The following is a 24192-nucleotide window of genomic DNA, read 5'->3' as shown; positions in this document are numbered from 1 at the left end:
TTATTCACTATTAATTTTCATTTGAACAACAATCCTGCATTATATAGGGATTTTTAAACTTGTATGCAAGCCAACTTAATTTGGCTTTTGCATCTGCAGCATCTAATTTAATTTGAGTGACATTCATGGGGAATTATTGAGACTATTCCCTGATTCAGTATTTTCCATATTGAAAATGCAACAGCCCTACAGTGGAAGGATTACATGCATTTATATGCTCAAGAGAAACAGTATAGAAAAGTATAGGAAATTTCTTCGGGCTCTCAGAAATACTTCATTTGCGACATTCATTCTTCATGACATTATCTAATCAAATTCCATTGGTTTTTAGAAGCCAAATATATTTTTCTTTAGCTCTTAATAATGTTTAATATAATTGACTGACTCAGCTGCTGCTTTAATACTGATCTCTTATCTAAGATTATGTTTTTCTGATACCTCTTGTTTTAAGTATGTTTTAGTCTAAAATAAATTATCAATAAAAGTGTGAAAAGATGCTAATAGAATTAAATTTAGGCTACAATTTTATGATGCATTTTCTTAACTAAAGCCTCTGGCAACAGAATTAAAAATCTTTAATTAAAAAAAAATCAATAACAAACTAACAGATAACTCTTAATCCTATACATAGGGTTTTTAAAAACAGTTTCATTCTTATTAACTATGGCATTTTGCAACATTCTCCTAAGCCTTTCAGTGATTTCAATGGAAGCTTTAGAGAAAATTGTTAACCATGTTATGCAAACAGAAAAATGCATCTCTTTGGCCACAATTAGCACCCAATGCAGATATATATGCATATTTCGCACATATACTGATCGGTTAAATCAGAGTTCATTGTTATTTTGTTTCCTCTTAAGAATAATATTAAACAAAGGAGAGACTGTTTCATAGCTTCAGACATGGGAAGAAATAACTTGGATGAACAAAGCATTTCTTTCTGAAATTGTATCCCTTTGAAAACATTTAAACAATATTGTCTCTAACTCTGCACCCTCCATCTACTTTTCCATCAATACTACCTCTCACAGTAATGCTGTACTATGCCTTCTGTTTATTTCACGCATTTCATGCATGCTGGGAAAGGAAAGCAGAGGAATTAATGACTAACAGCCTTAGGTTCATGGTTCTTGTCTTCATCATTCCCAAACAGACGGGCTTGGGTTGAGATTACAACTCTGCAATTACAAAGACCAGATTCAGTGAGTAAGATAAGAGAAGTAGTATAGCAATCTGCACTTAACGTATATAAAAGTATTACTTAATATTATTTTAAAGTAATTACTAATAACCCCTATCTAAGCAAGTCTCGTGTCATACATTGGGTTGGCCCTTAAAGTTTTGCTCGAAGTGCTTATATTTCTGCCCAGTGTTGAAGTCTGATGTACAAGCTCTTTATGCCCACTTCCCCCCCCCCATAGCATCATGTTTCTATAGTAGAATTTCAGAGCACAATTGAGCTGAGAATGGTATGCTATATTGTCAGCATAATCATTCTCAGACTTCATGAGATTTAAGATGAAGAATGAGCTACAGCATTCCAATGTGAAGAATCTAATAATTAGAGGACAAAAGTATACATGACAACTTCAGCTTGGTTTTTTTCTAAGCCAGGCCCTGAAAATAGGTATTACATGTACAGCTTTTTTTTTTTAAGTTCATAAATTCTGACATGTTTGAAATCATCCAGTAAACATCAAGGAAAAGTAATAAAAATGTAGAGGTAACGTATATATTTAGGGCTGCTGCCAATATGAGGTACTCTTGAGCAATTGCTTAAGGGATATTTCCCTTTCCCTATATTGAGTCCTGTGGGACTGAGAGCAGCATCTGATAGCTGAGCAATCTCCACAAGTTCTTTGATATTAGAGGCATTGTGGGAAACCCAAGTTTGACCAACTACCCAATGTCACTGGAATTATTGCTGTCAGCTCTATTTACAAAAGGCCAATTTGTAGACAGATCTGCACCATGTTCTGCAAGGCAGTTTAAAACCCATAGCATTTGTAACTACAAAGCACCATCTTTTGTGAATAGATTAAATCCTGTCAATAGCGTTAATGTCTCATGCTATTTAAAAAAACTGGATATGCTAATGAGATTCAAACTGAATTCATCTATGATTCATTTTGTATGAGCCTTTTTTAAGTGACTGATGCAAATCTCTTCTATAAGGACAGAAAATGTATAGAAAAAGGATTACAGTCTAGTAATTTCAAAAATTAAGCCTCTTTGCCTGGTTGCTCAAAATATTAAAAAATAAAACTCTTTTAGTTCATTAAGAAAAAAAAGATTGCTAAAATTATTCTTCAAACATTATGAAAATGGCCTGGCTCTACAAGGTTTTTTGAACATAATATAATATTCAGAATGTCCAAAACAGGATTTCCAGCTAATGGCAAATGGATTTCATTCTAATCAGTTTTCTAATAATGTCACCATCACTAAATTGTATTTCTTGATGCTTAATGTTTGTATATATTCCCATGTTTATGGTTTTTAAAAATGTTTTAAAATGTTCTATCAAACAGTTTTCATTTTATTTTTCAGACAATGTTGCAGTGGCTTCTTTTCTATAGAAAGGTTGTAAAGCCTATCTGGATAAACAGCCCTTGTTTTTAAATTATGACCAAACATAGTTTGTCTGCTTTAGTACTGATAAGTGTATTGTAACAGAATACACTTTAGTTGTGCATTATTTTGTTAAACCTATATGAAGATGGGTATTGCTTATGTATAATCAACAACTTTATGTTTTAATGTGTATTATATTTTATAAACCATTAATGAATATCATTAGTCTTGTAACAATTTGTTTTATTCCTTAAACAATTGCTTTTAAAACATAAAATGCAATAATTTCTTTAGAAATAACAAATTGTATTTACTGGCTGGTGCACTATATATTGTATAAAAATCCTATTTCTTCTGCTAGCTTAAGATTTAAAATAAATATTATTTATACATTAAGCTACCACAAACGAATAGCATTATCAGAAAAACTAAGACGAAGAGAAAATATACTACAAATATAGCACATATCGATTGCTTCATATGAAAGGGATGCATTTTATAAATCAATAAATAGGATATTAAAAATGTTCAACTTCACACTCTGCAAGTTAGTTTAACAAGCATAGTTAGATAAAACATAATAGTTAATTGACTCTATAGGCCCAAATGGACTAAAATCTTAGTTTCAGCTTGCAGCCACAACTTTGATTTATTTTTCCACTATGTTGTGGTGATCTCGTAACATTAGCTAGCTCAAAAAAAGCACAAACGCAATATAAGCTGCATATGTAAATATAATAGTTTTAAGTATTTAACACAAAGATATGGCTCACAAGAGATCCTATACAAAATGAAAATATTATCATTTATTTTTCTACTAGGTGCTTTATTTTAACAATAAAAAATGAAAAAGTATCAAAAGCCAAGAAATCATAGATGTTTACATGTCACACCTAATATAACACTTTAAACTTCACTAATATTATGTACAAAATGCCTATGCTATTTATGAAGTCTATATAATGATCCAAGATAAATATTACTCCTGGATTTTTGAAAAAGCACTGATGAAGATCTATGGGTGTGACTGGATAGAGGCCTCTTATTTTTCTTCACTGAAACATACTTCTCTTCCTTAGGAGGAGGCACAGGGATTGGTTTCCAAGGTATGGGGTTGCAAAAGGCTGGAGCTGGATAGGCATTTCCATCTGGGTATGCTGAAAAGTTCAGAAAGCAATAGTTAAGAACTAGTATGCAGGCTAAACTTTACCTTCAAACTGAAGAAAGCAGTGGATTAATTATAAAGTATTTGATAACCTGATTTAGTCATGATAACATGAAGATTTAAAGAGCTTTTCTTGACTGATTTATCTGGCATAAAGTTGCACTTTTTATCTACCTAAAACCATTGATACTCTTTTCAGCTCTGGTCTACAATTTACATAGGTTCTTTCAAATATTAATCAGAATTTGCTTACATGACAGCAGCACTTATGGTATTTTTACATTGTGTAGCCAACAAAAAACCATCATACCCCTAATTATAGCTTCTTCAGCTGCATCTGCCCCTTCTCTGGAATTCTGTAGCGTACCTCCACCCCTAGCCTGGGTTGGTTCCAGACAATCCAGTAATCATTTAATTGTTAGGTTGTGTGATACTATCTTGTGTTTATCTTCACTGGAAAGAAAAAGAAACCTCTATGTCTTTCTCTTTCTTCTTAGGCCAGGAGGATTAAAAAAAAAGTCTGTTGTCAGTGGTAACAGCAATACAATGTGACACATTTTAACCTATTTTCTAGATATAATGAAGTTGGTTATATTTGTAGGCATATGCAGAATTTCTAGGCTATTAAGTGTGCTCTGAAGGCCTGCCTTGGCTCTTAATGCCCCTTCACATCCAAAATATTTACCACCCGGCTCATTAATATTTTAAAGAAAACTTCTGAAAATCAACATTTCTATACAAGTTGAGGAGATATTGTATTACAGTAGTTGTCTGACTACTGATACAAACTTGCAAGTTTCCCATTGACATAGGCATAGCCAGCAGAAGCTGGGCGGGGCTTGTTTTTAGAATTCTGCAGCCATTCTTTGAACATCCTCTCTGATTTTTCTTTTTTCTCCTGTAATTCAGCTTCCCGTAGCTTTTCCTTTTCCTGAAAAAGTAACAGGCATGTAACAATATCTAAATACAAAGTGCCTTGCAACCTGTAAAAATATATTTCATCAAGATAATTGGCTGCTCTAGAAACAATTGAGTTATAGTTTACACATTAATAATTCTGAATTGGATTATTTAAGCCCATGATTAATTCTCACATTGAAAGAAATAGTTTTAAAGGTGCTTGTAACCAATACTTTCAATTTTCCGAACCAGATTTAAAACCAGAAAAATATTTACAACTTAATCATTATTCTGAGCAGATACAATATACAGCATCTACCTTCTTTCAGTGGGACTAGGGTAGCAGTACACTGACTTGTAAAGTAATCTTTAGATTAGAGATGCTGGCTTGCATATAATGACAGCAACCTTAGAATAAAATTGGGTCTAATTGGCCTATAACATGCTAGCCAAATCTGCCAAAGCCTACTAATATTTTGACCTCACTATAGAAGCAGGGAATGCAGTGTGTGTGCCATGGGAGAAACCTGACCTAAAAACACAGTCTATTTTTTTTTCCTTATTAAAAATGAATTGACGCTTGTTTTTATCTTGGATTGTTTTCTATTATAAGCTAACAGAGCAGCACTGTTCAAGTCAGATAACCATATATATTTTATAAACAATTTAACAGTTTTGTGAAAACCTCAGTAGACAATGTTCATGGCTGCATGTATTTATGATTATGCCACATGAAATACTGCAATTTTGAATATAAGAAGAATGGAACATTAAAAAGCATAATTAATGAATGGAAGTTTTAGAAATATGATACTTTATTTGCAAAAATAACAGAATAGGGAAAGATACGCTAGATCTAAAAGGTAGTCTGATCTTCTGGAATAGAATTGATGAGTACATAAAACTTTGCAATCCATCCTTGTTTCTTCCATGATCATATATTGCCTTATTATATTCTTTAAACCACTTGTCTCTTTCTGAAAAATTCACCAATTCCACCAAACTATAAACTTTTTGGTCTTCCTTTTCACCTATTTCTCTAAGGGAAGAGCATAATGAATGTGTGTACATATATGTAAAATTATTTCAGCTACTCTTATATTTAACTGGTTAATCGTTTTGTTCACAGTAGTTACTGTATTAACCACATTATAACAGATATTTCAGGACAATATATACAATAATTTAAAATTTAACAATGAATATAGCACCAAAATATATAGATGTCTCAAAGAGAAAGCAGATTAGAAAACTAGATTAACATGTGTATAAAAAGAAACCCCTATGCTGAAAGAAACTGTCAAATATGCAAAATGAGTTATTGTGGAAAAATATTCTACAAGTGTTACTTCATCACTGAAAATATCTTTCCACATACCCCGCAACTATGGATTTTTTGTGCTTCAGTCTTAAACCTAACAAACAAGATCCAATTGTCTTTAACCAGAAAAAAACAGGAAGAAACTCATTCTTTTTAAAATATTACTAATTTTCTCTAAATAAAAAGCTAAGTTAAACTTACTTTCTCGTCTTTCTTTTTTTGAAGATCTTCAGTATTCTTTTTCTTCAGCCATTCCTTATACATTTCTTTTGCTTTTTCCTTTGACTGCATTTCCTCAAACTCTTTTATTTCCTTTTCTCTCATTTCTTTTTTGAGCTTACGCTGTCTTTCTTTCCTTTCCTGCAGACAGTATTATTTTAGAAAATATAGAAATATTACTCCTCAGAAAATCTAAGTTATTGATATTCTGGTTACTTAATAATATCTGCACCTGAAGATATGAGTCCCTATGCAGATTTATTACCTGGCTTGTATACCATGGCTATTTATAAGGATACTATTCTTTTGTAAATTGAATCTGTAAAAGCCAATCTTGGACATGATCCAATGAAAGAAGGAGTGTTTCATTTCCACTTTCTTCTGGAAGAATATGGCTCTTAATATGGCACTTTTTGATTTTGCTACTTACCAGGGTGGGATTTGATTTAAATCAAGTCAAATTAAATCATGATTTAAATCACTAGTAAAAAGGCTTGATGACTTAAATCAACTTGATTTAAATCATAATTTTGAAAGAGTAACTTTCATCTCTGTCCCGCAGCAGCTCCTCTGACCCGCTGTTGATTCATCGACTGTCCCATTCACTTTAATGGGATGACTGGTGATGCGGCAATGACACAACAAGATGAGGGACATGACAGGCAGCAGGTGAGCGGATGCCCGCTAATAGGTGCTGCCATGATGGATCTGAAATGACAGGTGCTCTTTAATATTTATTAAATTTATTAAATAATATTAAATTAAATTATTAATATTTATAAGCTGCTTAGAAGGCTTCACTTTAATTTTTATTGCTTGTCCTTCCTGCTCACACTTAGAGCCTGGTAGTACAGACACATTTCTCTTCAAACAATCATACAGTTTACAGTGTACATAGATTTGCAAAACAATAGGATAAGGCAAATGCAAAGAATGGAAGACAAGTTTTCTTTAAAGTTGGAATTAAGTAGTTCACTTGGATAGCCAGAATATTTTAAATTGTATTAATTTTGAAAATTGAAAATGCCTCAAGTGTTACAATGGAAGCAAGCACTGAAGCCATTTTAATGACTCTACCATAACAAATAACGGCAAACTCAAAATAAGTCCTGTGACATTTTTACCAAACTGCAGCATAATTGCCCTAACTGATGACTCTTTTTAAAAAAGGAAAGCATAAATTTCTACCTGAAATAATTAAGATATGGTATTATGCTAAGCAATGCAACTGCTGTTGGATTGATACCAATAGAGGCCAGAAGATAATAATAATAGTATCAGCCATAGGCTGCTGCAAGACTTGTTCCTTATTAAAATGTATATATACTATACTTTTTAGATTATGAACCTGGTCTTCTGGCATCAGCCGAAAACAACCTAGATACCACTGAAGGTTAACTATCTCTATAGCAAAACACCAAGCAGCAGCAGCAGCGCGTATCAAAACATCAACTTTGAACATCTGAACATGCCAAAACTAGTATAGTTTGTGCTTTGTATTTAGTAAAAGCAGCCTGACACTTTAGTCAACAAGAGTTTTCGATTTGTCTACAGTGCCTCCACAGGAAGAAAATATAGCAAGACATGAATGGCAAACAAAAATTACAACATAACAGTATTTTTTAGGGAAATTCTATTAATTTCCCTAAAATAAAGAATTTAAAACACTGTGTACTTATCTTACAAAACCATTTTACTAGTTATATAACATTTTTTTTTGTTTTTGTTAAATTTGCAGTTAGAATTTTAACCTAGCTGCTAAATCTCCTTTGGACCTTGTCATTCTTGGATGATTTGGCAGCTTCTGGAAAATAATCCTGTGAGCCAGAAATGAATGGAGATGCCCCAAGACTGACTGAGTCCTGAAACAGGTCTCCTTTGCCTGGAAAGTCATGTCTGGAGCACTTCAAACTGCATCAGCTTTGAACAATAAACTGCTAAGCTGCCCCAAGGATAGCATGACCTGGAAACGGCTGGCATTTTACATATCTGATAATTGATAGTTTTGGAATCTTTCTGGGTATAATACACTATATTGCCAAAAGTATTCGCTGACAAATGCTTCTGATTATGTGGATGGGTGAGCAAATACTTTTGGCAATATAGTGTATTTCATACATTAATTTTATTCTACAAGGCTTACTAATTTTTAGATATAATATTCTTTTTGTATAAACATGGTTTATAAACTGATAAGGAGGGCTATTGCAATTAATATAACATTTGTATCATATTAAAGTAACTGATACTGCAAGGCTGAATGAAAGATATTCATTCTCTATCAATTATGTAATATTCTAAAGAACTCATCTTTCTAAATCTGAGCAAGAATGCTGCTTTGAATTCCATTTAGATTTTTTATACATTTTAAAAGTTTATATCCTTAATATTTTACTATAAGACAACAGACTTAAAATTTAATGATAAAATATGAAATGTGGAAAAAAAATCAGTGCAATATTTTTTTCTGAAAAATCCAAAACATTTTGAATGATTAATGTTATTCTTTAGGATGCACAAAATGTTAAGGATATGTTTATCCCTCAATGCTTTCTAATACACATTAAATAGGAATAAGTGTGATAGTAGATCATTTATTTTTGTTTTTGTACATTGAACACAACTTAATGCCAAAGATGCACTTGTGATCTAAAAGAATTTTTTTTTCTGTTTCATATTTTTTTTAATTCTTAATCTTCTTGTTGAAAGGTTTTAGCAAACATTATAAAAATAAGTTTCAAATATTCTGAATCTGCGTTTTTACATTTAAAGCAAAACCTGTTAATTTGATTAGCAAAGTATACTATGTGTAATAGAATTTATGCTTCTAAATCAACAAAATTGATTTTAAATATTAAAATTGGCATTTAAACACTAAAATAGGCATCACAAATAATAAAAACTTGTCACTCCTATTTTCTAAATGTTGTTAATTTCACATCATGGGTTACCAAAATAGATTAATTCTATTATATAGTTTGAATAAAAGTATGTTCCAGACAACTAGAGGAAAGTTGGGCTGTTTTTAATTCTGATATCCAATATCTAGTGCATATTTCCCAAATTTGCAACTTCTACATATCACCAAATTCTTAGCAATAGCCAAGTTGGCTGGGAAATTCTATAATCTGCATTTCCACTTGTCTGACAGTAGGCAAGAATGAGGAAACACTGCTTGCTATACAACAGAGTATTCTGAACTACTTGCAAAGTATATAAAAATTATCATAAATAATGTAAGCATAAGCTAAATTATTATTTGGTTATGAATTATATAATTTGTGTTTAAATCTCATCTATTTTCTTGCCTGAAGCTCAAATCAATAGAAAACAGAATTTAAACAATTTTTAATATTAAATCAGCAGAAAGCAGATATTATTACAAGAAGAATTTACAAAAAACCCACAGGAATTTCTCTTTAACTGTGATGAATTTATACTTCATTAGTGGCACTGAAACTGAGCAAACTACTTACCCAGAAAAAAAGTCCTCAGAATACGACATGGAACCTAATTCCAAGAATATACCTATGTTTATCTGCTATTAATTTATCAATCTTACTCACTGTTATTAACAGAATAAGAAAGGTCATGTTTTCATCCTATGGGGAAGGAAATACATTAATTCCTGCTGAATCACCAAAATAAAATCTAACTAAAAATCTACAGTGGATTTTAAAGCTTAGGAACTAAAATATTATTTTGGTTCATATTAAAACAGATACTAAATGCCATGTCACAAGTATAATATATAGCTGAAAGAGAAAAGCAGTTCTTCACCCTTTTCACCTCTTCATTTTTCTTCTGGACCCACTCTTTGTGTTTCTCTTCAGCAATTAATTTTTTTCTTTCTCGTTCTTGTTTTACCTTTGTTTCCTCCATTTGCTGATTCATTTCCTATTGAAACAGATGGAAATTACTCTTTGCTTCTTGATTACTTTGCATAAACCACAGCAATTTTGAATCCAAATACAGTTCTCACTGCAAAGTACATGTCAAACTTGTTTTATTTTAAGGTAATGAAAGTAATAACTTCCAGAAATCTTTTTGCTACAAGATGTTTCATCATGATGTGTGTTTAACTTATCATGAAGTTTTCTCTAATGAATAAGTATGCAGTTGTATAAGGGCCGACATGAGTTAATGAATATCTTGGATGTCTTGTCCTTCCAAAACTTGTAATTTAAGCTTGTTTGATGAAAACAATAAACATGGAAGCAAGTCATTTCTAGATAAGATCCACAGGCTGAAATTCACGTTTTGAGGTCTATGTCCAAATGCTTTTACTCTTCAGAACATTAACTGTAAGGTGACATTCTCCAAGTCACCCCAAAATGTATTAAGCAGAAAAGGATTAACCTATTTTCTTGTCAGAGGTAGGGCATGACTTTGGAAAACTGCGGAATTGCCCTGACTTTCCTTCTCAGCTATCCCACTGACTTAAACTGTAAAATACAATGTGCTCGGGCATTTATTGAATGTGCCAAACATACTAATTATATTTCTGACTGATTGGGGGCAATGATTCATACTGGCATCAATGTCCCTTGTTGAGAAAGATGAATTTTCCTCTGAGAATTAGAAACCCCAGTTTGTGCAGGCAATGAAATCAAACTCCAGATTGCTTCTTCACTCAAAAAAAGTTAATGAACAATTTATCATGGTAAACATAGGTAAGGATCCCACAAGGGACTCAAATGTCTTACCATCATTACATTTCTGAACACTGTGGATATTGTACTGATGTTTGATCAAATGTAAGGGCCTTGAATTCTCTCACTCAAGTTCCCTGTGTGGAGGAAAGCAAGACTATGCAGGTCTGTTCTACTAACCTCATCTTCCTGCTTTTCTCATGTTTCTGCTCAGAATACATGAATATGGCATCCATGCGTAATATGCAACATATGAAACATAATAATCTATTTAGTGATATCAACATCTCTGTATAATTATTGGCTACAATCAAACATTCTGATCTAATGAAGCTCTAACTGATACTGATAGGGCTACATAATGTTCTAAGCCATAATGTAAATTGGTTTTTTCTTTAGCATATTGTGTAAACCCAGCTCTTAAGATTTGTAAAAATGATTTATGTAATGTAGATGTTTATTGTTGTAACCATAGTTCACAACATATGAAGATGCCATAACATACAATAAACTAACCATACTGAAATTATACAAGAGAGTAACAGAAGTATTAGAAGTAAAAAGGTTACAATAAAGCTACAACTAAGATCTTAAATATTTATAAGTGTAAATGACAACAACTTGTTTGCTGACTGTTGGAAACAGTTTAATTTTGCAAGGCTGGAGGCCTTGAGTTCATCTGTCATTAATAATTTGGGCCTGATCCCATTGTAAACAGAGCAGTGAAGGATATAATGGATAACAGCTTCCACTTGATCAGCACCACCACCACCACCACCACGACAGAGGCATTGTTCAATAGGGAACTTACAAACCCCTCTTTGTGATATGCAGAGGGCATGGCTTGCAGGCAAGGGATGCTAAAGTCATTTCTCAATGAAGAAACCAGTTATTTTAAACAGGTGCTGGGAGAGGTTTCTATATTTTTATAATAATGATACCAACATGAAAACATGAAAACATTGCTTATTGCAATGTTTCATCCCAGCAACCGTTGTTTAATTAATATAGCATGTTTAACAAAATTGAAGAACACACAACAACCACTTGGTACCCTCATTTCTTTACTTAACAATAGAGAAAATTATTTCTTGAATCTAGGCCAAATTGACTTCCTAAAGATTGCTCAGAATGTTTTATAATAAATTGAGAATTTAAAGCAACAAGTTTTCTTCTTTGCCAAAAGTCCCATTTGTTTCTTCAGTTACTAGAATTCATACCAAGAGCCAAGGTGGCGCAGTGGTTAAATGCAGCACTGCAGGCTACTGCTAGATCAGCAGGTCAGCGGTTCAAATCTCACCGGCTCAGGGTTGACTCAGCCTTCCATCCTTCCGAGGTGGGTAAAATGAGGACCCAGATTGTTGGGGGCAATATGCTGACTCTCTGTAAACCGCTTAGAGAGGCCTGAAAGGCCTATGAAGCGGTATATAAGTCCACTGCTATATTGCTATTACCTCGAAAGCTGCAGGAAGGTTTGCATTAGGTAGATAAAATAATAGTTATGACAATAAACTCTTTCACCAGTCATTCAAAAATTGCTATTGAATTATAGTCAAAAATGTGCATCAGTATAGATGGTATTGGAATGACAGAATTTTTCATAAAATACAGGTAATGCAAACAATATTAAGACTGCATCATTTCAAAAAATGAAATGAGAATATCATTAGAAAATTAGTTAAGTTCATGAGCAAAAAAGAGTACTAACTTTTTAGAAATAAATTTAATTTTGAAAGGCACAAAAGCTCAAGATATATCTCTAACCGTCATGTAACATACTACAGTTTATCACAACTTATGTCAACCAAAATATACTTTTACAGCCAACCATCTCTTATCCTGGATCATATAACTTCACTTACCCGTGAACAGCACACATTTTAATGTGTTAAAGCTTCAATACATATGTAGGGTTTTTTTTTTTAAAAAAAGCATTACATTTTAAATTTAAATGTTTAGGAGGGAGTTGATTAATTAAAATGCAAGTAATAGGTTCTATCAAGCATAACATAAATACAACAGAGTAAAATATGTACAACTAGTAATGAATCAGGACATAAGCAGCAAATAAAAAGCATGGCAAATATGATCAAAATATAAAAACAATCTGTATTTAAAAAATAATTGGGAAAGTATGCATTTTGATGTCTCATAGTCGTTAACTATAAAGATAATAAGCTATGTATTCACCTCAAAAGCTTTTGCTTGTAAACGAGCACGTAGTTCTCTCTCTTTGGAAAGGAACCATTCTTCCCATGGTGAAAGATTATTGTAAGCAAGTGAATGTTTATTTGTATCCTTAATTTGTTCCAGACTGTGAATTGACAAGTAAGAAATCAGATGCAATAGTGTTTAATGAATACCATTTTAAAACAAATCTTTGTTTTTTTTAAAAAAACAAGAAACAAGTAATATTATGAACTGTTCTTTAGAATATTACTATAATTAAGGGGCCTTTACCCCTTACTGTTTGCTACTGTATAGGCTTCTCTCCCTTTAACACTCTCCATGCAATTCTACAAATCTGCTTCTATAGGAAAATAGAACGAGGTCACAGGAGAGAGAAATAGTATTATAATGAAAGTCAGTATAACCTTAGTACAGTGGTTCCCGAACTTGGCAACTTTACGACTTGTGGACTTCAACTCCCAGAATTCTCCAGGCAGCTCTGCTGGCTGGAGAATTCTGGGAGTTGAAGTCCACAAGTCTTAAAGTTGCCAAGTTTGGGAACCACTGCCTTAGTAGATTTCATCCAATGTTACACAGTTCTACTTATATAGCACAATGTCTCTCTCCTCCTGTATACAGAAATATGTAGCAATAGTTAATAAATTAAATTACAATGAAAGTGTTTTTCTCCAATAAACTTTTTTTCAGTGTATACTTGTCACAGAAGTTATGGCTTTTCTGTATAATATGTATGTATATGTGTGTGTATATACATACATACATACATACATACATACATACATACATACATACATACACATATACATATATATACACATATACATATACATATACACACACACAATGTATAGTATAATGTAAATATTCGTTCAGAGTGTGATCAACACATACATAGAATATTGTAGTCATATATGCTAAAGAATATCAAAAGCCCAAACCCATGTGTTTCAGAATTGCAGATTTTTCATAATTACATTAGGTAGAGGAAAAAAGTGATATGATTAAATTCATGATTTGATCCAAATATATATTTTCAATATATGTGAAAATGATTATATCTAAATTTAATTTGTTAAAAATGTATATTATCATAAAAATGATAATCAGGATATTTCATCTATGACTCAATAAGGTCTTTATGATACAGTAGAATATAGTCCTATCATATCATTGTTTGCTAGCATATCAGTATGCAATTGTTACCATAGTACCCTGGATTTTTTGAAACAACCACAGTATTCAGATGCATGTTTTTGATTTTTAGAGTTGCAATGAAGTTAATTATACTATGGCTTTTGGAATTAATTTAAATAATGAGGCCTTGTGATAGAATACCAATATTTGTTTCCCTATCATATTACAATAATGTATAATAATGGTTATCAATTTAAAGATGCAGAGGGAAGGTAGTGAAGTTTCTGTCCAGATTTTTTTGGTTGGGAAATGATCTTAGATGTACGTAATGAATAACTTTAATTCTTCAAACACATTAAACATAAATACAAAACAAAAAATACTTAAAATATATTGTGATCCAATAATATTCCTTTTTCTATTACTTTTTAATAAACATACACTTGCTACAGGAACTGTAGGAATATGTATCAAGTTCCTTCTTGTCATAGTAAAGATAAGTCTTGCCAAATACTAATATTTGTAGGCATCCTTTCTTCAGCCTTCCAAACCTGGTGTCTTTCAGAGACACATTGGTCCAACTATGCAGGAATTCTTTGAGGTGAAGTCTCAACACAATTGTTGAGTTTAGGGAAAGTGATCAGGATTATCATTTTTGATAATCAGGATTATCATTTTTGCAGTTTATCTCTGATTACTTTTAACAGTTTTGTTTTCCTTGCCTTAAACACTGCATGTTTAATCAAGGCAATGTTTTTATAATAGTGCTTATTTGATCCAGGGTCATTTGATTTACTAAAAGCCCCAAATATGGATATTTGAAAAGTAACTAAAATTGTTTTTTAAAGTTAATTTTGCCTATTTTCAATGTTATATAAGCCATTCATGCAATGTTCTCTGATTTTGTTCAATCCCAATTTATATGTCTTCATCTAATTTGGAGGATATTCAATTCTCCAGACCAATTTATAAAAAATTGATGTTTGTACCTCTTCTTGGATGTAAAGTACTTGAATATTCATCTTATTTCTTAAAATATTTAGTAATCACTAAGCTTGTTTTCAGTTATTTATTGATATTATCATTTTAACTTTCTAACACCTTCCTTTATGGGAGAGGAATATCCAATAAATCTCTGATAAGATAGAAATAAATTTCTAGGGAAGAAATTGGATTTCTAAGTTTTATATACCTGCAAGATGTATAAACTGCTTCAGTCTAATATGGTTCTATGCAGTACATAGAGCAGAAGCCATTTTCTCTTATCAGTTTAGAAACTGTAAAATAGTGAAGATTAGCCTTTGTGGTAAATATGCCGTTAACCAAGCTAAGGTATTTAAAAATACCACGATGCACTTTCATGTATAGATGCGTGCCACTTCCAGTGCTTTGGGGTAACTTTATTGGGGCACTAACAAGCAGCAACACTGTACAATAGAACAAAGGGGGAATTTTTGCCATTTTGCAGATTATCTAGGCTCTGTCCAGTAGTGATATAATTCCTTGTTTCAGTTTGTGGCACCTCAGGGCAGAGGCCTTCGGATAAACAAAATGCTTTCCACCAATATTAAATATAGCTTTCCAATGCGCCTTCCGAACTACCTGGGAGCCCCGTTAGCGATATATCTATATCTAGCCCCGTTATATATATATCTATATATATCTATATATCTATATCTATATTTATATACACATATACATATACATATATATAAATACATATACATATACATATATATATAATGTCTAATAAAAGTAGAAAGTTGCAATGCGAGTGACACATTACCTATGGTGGTGTTTCATCTTCTCAGGGATGCTCGATCCCCTGCTAGTGATTGTTGTTGTTTCTCCCTCTCCCCCATGGTGGAAATCTGATAACTCTGGATGGAAACTGTCAGAGATCAGGGAGAAAGTGGAAGACTTGCCGGCCCCCTCATCGTCAGAACTAGCAGGGGAAGAATAGACTGCCTCCCGCCTGCTTTTGGGGGGCTCGGAGGTAGGCATGATGGTGACTAGTACCTGCGAAGAAAGGAGCGAATGGAGCGCTAGGTCTTCCCGGGCCCCACTTTTCCCCGCCTCGAATAACGCTCGACTCTCCCCACCCCGCTACTCGAGGCTACGGCCTCAGCCCCTCTCGCCTCCATCTCTGGGGTTCTCCTTTCGCCCATCAACACCCCCAGCCCTCGCGCCTCCCCCTTCCCTTTCAACGGTCCAAGGACGGAACGCCGCCACGCTACCTGAGGCCGCCGCTTCTAAACCCGCAGCGCCTACTCGGCTCCCACTCGTCCCTGCGGCACAGCCGACTCCACCAATCATTATGCGCTATGGGTGCCATGGCAACAGAGACGCCTCCCTGCGTCTCTCTCAGAAAGCCCGCCTTAGAGCGTCTCGGTGCCCGCTCCGCTTTGGCGGTGCGTAGCATTAGGCTCCTCCTACCTATCTACTTCTCCCGAGAGCTAGTTTTCATTTTAACCTTTTCCTTCCCTGGGTGACTTACAGCGATTTAATAAATGCTCAGAGCCCACAACTGCATGTGTGGGTCTGTTATAATCCTCCCGGCTTTTTCTCTCGCTGTCCAGTTATCTCTGGCTGAGTTACTTCAACAATGCATCGCCTCCGTCACTATTGCAGGCGAATCTTCATTTCACTACTGGGCATCAAGCTGGCGCGAGTGTTTTTGCGCAACATGTCAAAGCTTAGCCAAGGGGCTTAAGTTCCCCGTGAGGCTGAGGCTTGGAATGAGGAAACAATGGAGTTCGAGCGCTGCTTGCATGTTTCTTTTTTTCTCCCCTGCTCCCCAACCTCTGCTGGAATCTGAATTAGGAAGCTTTTCAGACAAACAAATCCGTTCCCGAACCCCTTCAGGTTCTGAATTATGATATTTTTACGCTGCTTTTCCTGCTAACATGGGGCAAGTTACCCCCCCCCCCCAAAAAGATGTTGAGACTTTGGGCAAAAAGTGCAAAGAGGAGCACTTTTAAAGCCTGGAGACTAAAACATATGAAGCACGGTTGCAGGGTTTGGATTTGGCTAGAATAGACTAGAGAAAAGAAGGACTAGGGGGTTTATGATAGTAGTGTTCCAGTATTTGAGAAACTGCCACAAAAAAGGGGGTCAATTTATTTTCCAAAGCATCAGAGGGCAGGACAAGAAACAATGGATGGAAATTAATCAAGGACAGAAGCAACCTAGAAGAGTAACCTATCTATGAGGACAATTAACTAGTGGAGCAGCTTGCCTTCAGAAGTTGTGGGCGTTTCATCACTGGAGATTTTTAAGAGGTCACTTGTCTGAAATGGTATAGGGTCTCCTGCTTGAGCACGGGGTTGGACTAGAAGACCTCCAAGGTCCCTTCCAGCTCTATTCTAAGTGGCAGCCACTATTGTACCTTCAACCATCACTCTTCCCTGCAACCTTAGAAAATTAAAAGCTCCCAGGCAGGTTTCAAAAATTCAGATGATCAGTGGATGGTATTCTTTGCTCCCTTCTAATGATTGTTTGAATCTTTTTGCAATACATATATGATAGCCCGTCTCCATCATTATGGATGCAGTTTTTGAATGTTCCTTAAATACGTCCAGAACAGCTCCCTTTTTAGAGAAATCTTTCAAGCAGATGTTATCCCTGCTTATGCAACAATCTGTTTGAAGTCACTTTGGAACTTGTTCTATAGGTTCTTCACTATCAAGACAGCCAAGTTCTCAATTCCTGCCCTGGATGAACCACCCTTTGATTCATGGCTTACTGGATGCCTCCTCTGACCTTAGAGTCCAGAGTGCTGCTGTTTATACTGTTGTAGACTTTCTTGCCAACTGCTGCATTGGTTGGGAAGGCAAAAAGATAGCAATACCAACTGACAGTGTTGACATATCATGCCCCAGATGTGGACACACCCAATTAGGTGGATCTGGTAGTTCATGAACCTCAGGGCACAACCCAAATACCAAAATTGCCACATTATGATTAGGAACTTCTTCTCAACTGGTTTCATTATATCAGTTATATATCATTCATATATAATCTAATGTAGCATTAGGTTATATATGTATACTCTAAGAAATGTAAGCATGACAACAGAACATATTAGAATACTTTCTTGTTTTCATTTTTATATAATTTTACTAAGAACAATTTAGGCTTACAAAATTATAGTATACAAGAATGATAATAGCTCATATTTTGTACAAGTTAAGTAATTTTGGTACACAAAGCTTCTGGCTTTTATTACAGTAACAATATACAACTGAAGTTTATTTACAATGGAAAAAAATATAAACCACAATTTAAACATTCTGCTACTGGCAGCTTCTATACTTGAGGAGGTAGCTTTAATTAACAAAAGGTACTGAAGCCACATTTCCCATCAAGTGTTCTATCAAATAATTTACAAACCAAGAAAAATTATTTTTATGCACACTATGTACAGTTTAAATTTCCTAACTGCAATTCTAATGTTATTTAATAAGAATATGTGCCAGAATTTCTGGTTTGGCAGTAGAATTGCTCTCATTTAACATTTTTGTTTGAAAAGATGTAGCTTATATGCATTGATAACTAGAGAAAAAGGTTAATTCTAAAATGCAATGATCTATGTATCTCCTTGCTTGCCCTTTTAAGGAAAGTCAGCCTGGTTTCACATTACTGTAACATAACAATGAAATAAAAAATCCCAAGTATAGGTACTTTGCGTTGTTCTGTCTCTATATTAGGAACATCTCAGCCTCCTTTAGCAATAGCACTATAACATTTAGTCTTATATACTACTTCACAGTGCTTTACAACCCTTTCCAAATGGTTTTAGAGTCAGCATATTGCCCCCAACATTCTGGGTCCTCATTTTACCCACCTTGGAAGGATGGAAGGCGGAGTCAATCTTGACCCTGGTGAGATTCAAACTGCAAATTGCAGGCAGTCAGCAGAAACAGCCTGCAATAGTACATTCTAACCACTGTGCCACCAGTTTTTACTCGTATAAAACCTATTCTGTTAATATAGTCTACCCCAGATTTTGCTGTGTACCTTTCAGATGTATAGGATCACCTATTAATTAATTGGCAATTGGAGAGCACCAATTTGGGGAAGATCGTAGTATTTGCTGCAACTTCACTGAAAATGATACTTTAAAATGATTTTCATGTACACAAAGTAGATTTTGTTTTTGTTTTGCTGTCGAAACAACATATAACCCAACATGCACATTTAAGATTATAGGATGATTGAGAATTCTGTTGCCTTTGTGAAAATTGCTTAGGGAGGTATTAGAAAACCCACAAAATGCCTGCAGCCCATTTTCCAATATACATATGTAGATAAGAACATCCCCATTTTAGAGGCGAGAAACAACTATTATGGCAGAACTCCAAAGTGAATCTCAAGACTGTAGGAATGTTCTAATAGTATATATTTTCATCAGAAGTTAAATATTAGTGCAGCAAACCTGAGTTTGATGTCCATTTAAGTATGCAAAAGATCAGTTTCAAATTGTTTTCAAGCAGTACTCTCAAAATAAAAATTACTATGCCAAACTACTCAGAATATATTATAGGGGTGATATGTATTTGGCTGAAATAAATAATTTTAATTATAGACAAATTAATCCATAATTTGACCTAAGAAAATGTTTTTTTGCCTGTATTTATCTCACAGTTGCATATGGGAAAAATATTCCCATCTTTTGGCCCTGCAGTAAATTGTCCTGAGATTCAGTCAAAAATGCTATACAAAAGTTAGCAACAGCTCCCCTGCCCAGTTTCCTCCCCCTAAAATCTATAATATTCTGCTGTTTTGTGCTTATTTATAAAAGTTATCACGTTCAATATCACAACAAAAAATGAAATTAAAATTGCGTAACATGGAAATAAGCTTCAAATATATAGTTGCTTGGAAAAAAGGTTTTTAAAAATGGATTACAAATTTTGGTTTTCTAATTATTTACAGAAGGAGCAACAGCTCTTATTTAAAATGTATAGCTCATGGTACTTAGGCATACATCCCTTATTTATAATTAATATCATACAATGATTAATAAAAGTGCTTTCAGATGAAAGAATGAAACAGGCATGGTCTATATGAAGCATCATGCTTCCTCCTTTTTAGCATATGGATTGCTTGCAGTAAAACCTTTCAGTCTTTAATCCTCGGGGTGTTGTAGGCATAACGAACTAAGGGAAAGCCTCTGCTCTGATAAAAGCAAGCACGTCCACAGGCCTGCACCTGATCTGAACTATCCGATACAAATGAGTCCTCTTCGTCAGCGTAATCAGAATGGGCAGACTGCGTACCACAATCTGACCAACAGCCGTCAGGCCTTTGGCAAGGCACTACAGTCAGAGCAGGACAACTGTGAGATTTTACTAAATGTTTACATGGTGCAGGCTTGGATATAAGAAGTGACTCACAACATTCGCACATGGTTAAGCTACCCTGCAGATGGGTGTACATGCTGCAGTCGTAGTAGAAATCCTGAGTCCTACAGCCAGTTTGTGTATTGACAGCAACTGTTCCAGTCCCATTCCTCTTGGTGATGTGCCATCTCAGTAACTTCCAATCTTCCTTGAATTTGGGGTTGAAGAACACATATAAAACTGGGTTCAAACAAGCGGGCAGTGGAAAAAATATCAGAGTGACAGACTTCATAATTTCAGGGCTGATGGCGATTGCAGTGATGAGTGGAGCAAAAGAGAAAAATGCAACAGGGCAAAAAAAGATGCAGTTGGTGAAGATGAGCCAAGCAACATGTTTAATCATGCTAGCTTGATTGTTCTTGGAGAGATCTTCCTTTTCTAGCTTGCAGTAAAGTTTTGTATAAATAACAGCCATTAGCAAAAAGGCTAATGAGTTAAGGAGCACGAGAGTAACCGTGAAGCCCAAAGAAGGGGCTTCTCCAGTAGGAAAGGGTAAGCAAAGGGGTGACCCAGAATATTCTCCTTTATGGAAGACTGGCAAGCATGCTGCTATCAATGTACACAAGAATGCAAATACGGCTGCAATTCGAAATTGTTTTCGATGGCTGCTTTTACCCTTTTTAATGATTTCTTTGGCAGACAAGCTCCGTTCAATAGTAGCCAACAAAAGGAAAAAAATTGCCCCTTCTGAAGAGAAGATAGCCAGAAACCGAGCCACTTTACAACCATTGCCAGTCTCCCACCAAATACCAAATTCAGCAAACCGTCCCCAGGAAACTGCATCCAGGAAAGTTAATATACCGGTGTAGATCCCCATCAGTAAATTAGAGATAGAGATCAAGCCAATGAACAATTTGATCGAAGGAAGTGAAGTAGAAGAAACAAATATACTTAAGATGACAAGCACATTGAAGAGTAAGGCCACCAAAAAAATAAACCAGACTGTAAGACGAATCATCCAGCTTCCCAGTAAATATTCGCATGGCTTGAAAGCACCTAAAAAAGAGGAGGGGAAATATGCTAAGAGAAAAATATTGCTAGTTGCAGCATATTATATAACAGACAAGTATTTTTTTTTTCTTGAAAACAACAAGAACATTTACAATCAAGGTTAGATTAATGGAAAAGATAGATAGTGGAGCAATTAGGTAAGAAAATACTCTTGAAATAACAATCAAACGAAGACACACTTGAGAAGCAGTTTTATAACCTAGGTGAAATAGATCAAAATTCAATTAAGCTTCACATAATCAACTGACTTGCACTTATATATAAATAAGTGCTTGATTGGATCCAATTGCCAGATGGCACTTGGGGAATTTCCCAATGATCTGGAGCACAGTTGAATCCTTTGTTGGCTTATATGAAGATATAAATAAGAAGAATGCTAGACAGGACATCTCCCAAGTATCTCTAGGCCCGCTGATGCCAGGAAGCTGCTTGGTATACTGAAGAATTTCGGGAAATTCATATTGCAGAGCTTCTGCTACTGGTATATATTTTTTACCAGTTATACTTAAGTATTTCTGATATTGTGCAATATAACTGCATTGACTGAAGCTGCTGTTTTTGTGCCCTGTTTAAAGAAGCCTTGACTGAAGCGTTTATACATTCATAAATGAATATGTGTAAAATAGAAGTACTGATGCAATTAGTATTTTCAGAAAAGAAAAAGGAGAATGATTTTTTTTTGAAAATCAGAAAACAAGCTACTTGCCAACTGTTCATAACTTTTTTGCTCTGCTCTTCCACTTAGTAAAACTGAGAAGAAAGTGGAACACTACTTCACTTATTCATACTTCTACTACAAAATCTATTTTGCATCTGCTTTCAAACCTCCTAAGCAGTAGCATATCTAAACATGGTAAGGATGTAAAGCATTAAGCAGAAACCACAGGGCAGGAAGCACAGTTGAACAGGATGACATTACTCCCTGGGAGCAACTGGATAATGCAGAACTTGCAATAAGTGCCTGGACTACTGCCTCATTAGAAAACAAGACCCTTTTTACATTGATAATGTCCTATTTATCATGGATCAAAATTTATGTCCTTTCTCATGCTAGAAGAAGAATAGGAAAATATCAGTGTAAAGAGGGTCTTATGGCTTACAGTACAGTACATGAGTACCATCTCTGGAAACAGTGCCATATTTCTAAGGAAGCTGAAGAAGCTTGCATTTTTTTATTTCAAAGCCTTGGTCTGCAATTTTTGAGAATTCAGTTTGTCTGTCAGTCTGAATTCTGAGAGAATGCTAGCACACAGACATGTTATCTTTGTCAAAATTAAACAACTGCATATTAATAAGGGCAAAGCAGCCTATTAAAGATCAGTTAGAAAAAAATATACGCTTTTTATTAAGAGCCAACATATTTATCAATAATTAGTCAACCCAATGAAAAATCCTTATTTTTTTTTCAAAATAGCATGATAAATGAAGGAAAACCAAAAATGTAAGTACACTTTGATTTCGGCATAATATGCACGAAGCTCCTCATTTCGTTGTTAAAAGAAATAGCTGCATAATATTCCTCTATTTATTTAGAATTATTTGGCCACCCAACTTTCTATAGCAACTCTGGACAGCTAATAGATAAAAACACATACAAGAAACAAAACAACAAATATATAAAACTTATAAGTCTTTGCATATATAGGAAACAAAGCAATATATATAGAAGAGATATAGTCCAAAGATGTAAAAAGGACCCAGTTATTTTAGCTCATCAAAAGCTATATGTGATGCAGCTACTTACAAAATCAATTTTATACTGCACACACTTGATCTTAGCCAAAAGGCCGAGAAGCGATAATTTTATACTGCATAAACTTATCATATCTGCATTAGTGGACGTAATTACTCTATGCTATTATATTCTTGATCATTAAGGTCATGTCTACATGCTATATTTTAATAAGGTCATTAATAAATCAGAGTCAGAAAATTAAATTCTATCATTGAATACATTGAATAAGCTTAGGTTGCAAAACAGAAAATTAAAACTAGTCACAAAACACTATCTGCAAACTTATCATGATGTCATGCAGAAGGCATGAGAAGTAGCCACAGATGCAAACGGGAAAGGAAGCAGACTTTGCAAAAACTTTAGTTATTAACAGTGTCAGGCAGTGGAACAGATTGCTTTAAGAAGTAAAAGGTCTCTGAGAGAATGCTTAAGCAGATGCTGTATGCTGTAGATCAGGGGTGTCAAACTCACATCGTCACGGCAGGATCATGTGATGTATCGGTACTTTCCTCCCTTCACTAAATCAGGCATGGGCATGGCCAGCGCATGACACATCCGGCCTGTAGGCCAGAAGTTTGACAGCCCTGCTGTAGATGCCTCCTCTACTGCACATCCTTTAATATTTTGAAGAGCAGGCAAAATGTCATCTGACAAAAGGCAGACAGCCAAGAAAACTACCTGTATCCTTTATCACACAATTAATTATATACTTGAATAAAGCAAACATCTATAACTTTATCTGAAATAGAAAGGGAGGTGGACACAGAATATGTACCTGTGGTGGGAGTACAGTGGATTACTGTTTGACCTGGTTCTTTCACTTCAGCACTGCTTAAGTCATCTACATCTGGTGTACCTAGATTAAAAGAACCAAAAATCAGATATAC

The 24192-nt window shown here is 34.5% G+C and overlaps 2 protein-coding genes across 3 annotated transcripts in view; both read right to left on the bottom strand.

The window, feature by feature from the left end:
* Positions 1 to 560: 560 nt before the first annotated feature.
* On the bottom strand, positions 561 to 16474 carry CCDC34 (coiled-coil domain containing 34). Of its 2 annotated transcripts, XM_032224485.1 has the most exons (8): positions 16393 to 16474; positions 15942 to 16174; positions 13022 to 13145; positions 9969 to 10076; positions 6162 to 6320; positions 4529 to 4670; positions 3641 to 3731; positions 561 to 1178 (listed from the first exon to the last, which is right to left on the bottom strand). In XM_032224485.1, exons 2-8 carry the CDS (start codon positions 16157 to 16159, stop codon positions 1100 to 1102), a joined length of 921 nt encoding a protein of 306 aa, XP_032080376.1. In that variant the 5' UTR covers positions 16160 to 16174; positions 16393 to 16474; the 3' UTR covers positions 561 to 1099. The 2 variants fall into 2 exon arrangements, with proteins under 2 accessions (XP_032080376.1, XP_032080368.1); XM_032224477.1 differs by lacking the exon at positions 561 to 1178 and having other exon boundaries at positions 3203 to 3731.
* A 2831-nt stretch (positions 16475 to 19305) lies between these two features.
* LGR4 (leucine rich repeat containing G protein-coupled receptor 4) overlaps positions 19306 to 24192 on the bottom strand; it is a 69449-nt gene continuing 64562 nt past the window's right edge. The window contains exons 17-18 of the mRNA XM_032224464.1: positions 24081 to 24161; positions 19306 to 21555 (exon numbers count right to left, since the gene is read on the bottom strand). Coding sequence (XP_032080355.1) covers positions 20279 to 21555; positions 24081 to 24161 — 1358 coding nt within the window. The 3' untranslated portion in view covers positions 19306 to 20278. The remainder of the gene's footprint in view (positions 21556 to 24080; positions 24162 to 24192) is intronic.

Source organism: Thamnophis elegans, chromosome 1 (genome assembly GCF_009769535.1).
Source record: "Thamnophis elegans isolate rThaEle1 chromosome 1, rThaEle1.pri, whole genome shotgun sequence".
Lineage (NCBI taxonomy): Eukaryota > Metazoa > Chordata > Lepidosauria > Squamata > Colubridae > Thamnophis > Thamnophis elegans.
The sequence above is the reverse complement of the archived record's forward strand: the minus strand, read 5'-3'. Positions and strand labels throughout refer to the sequence as shown.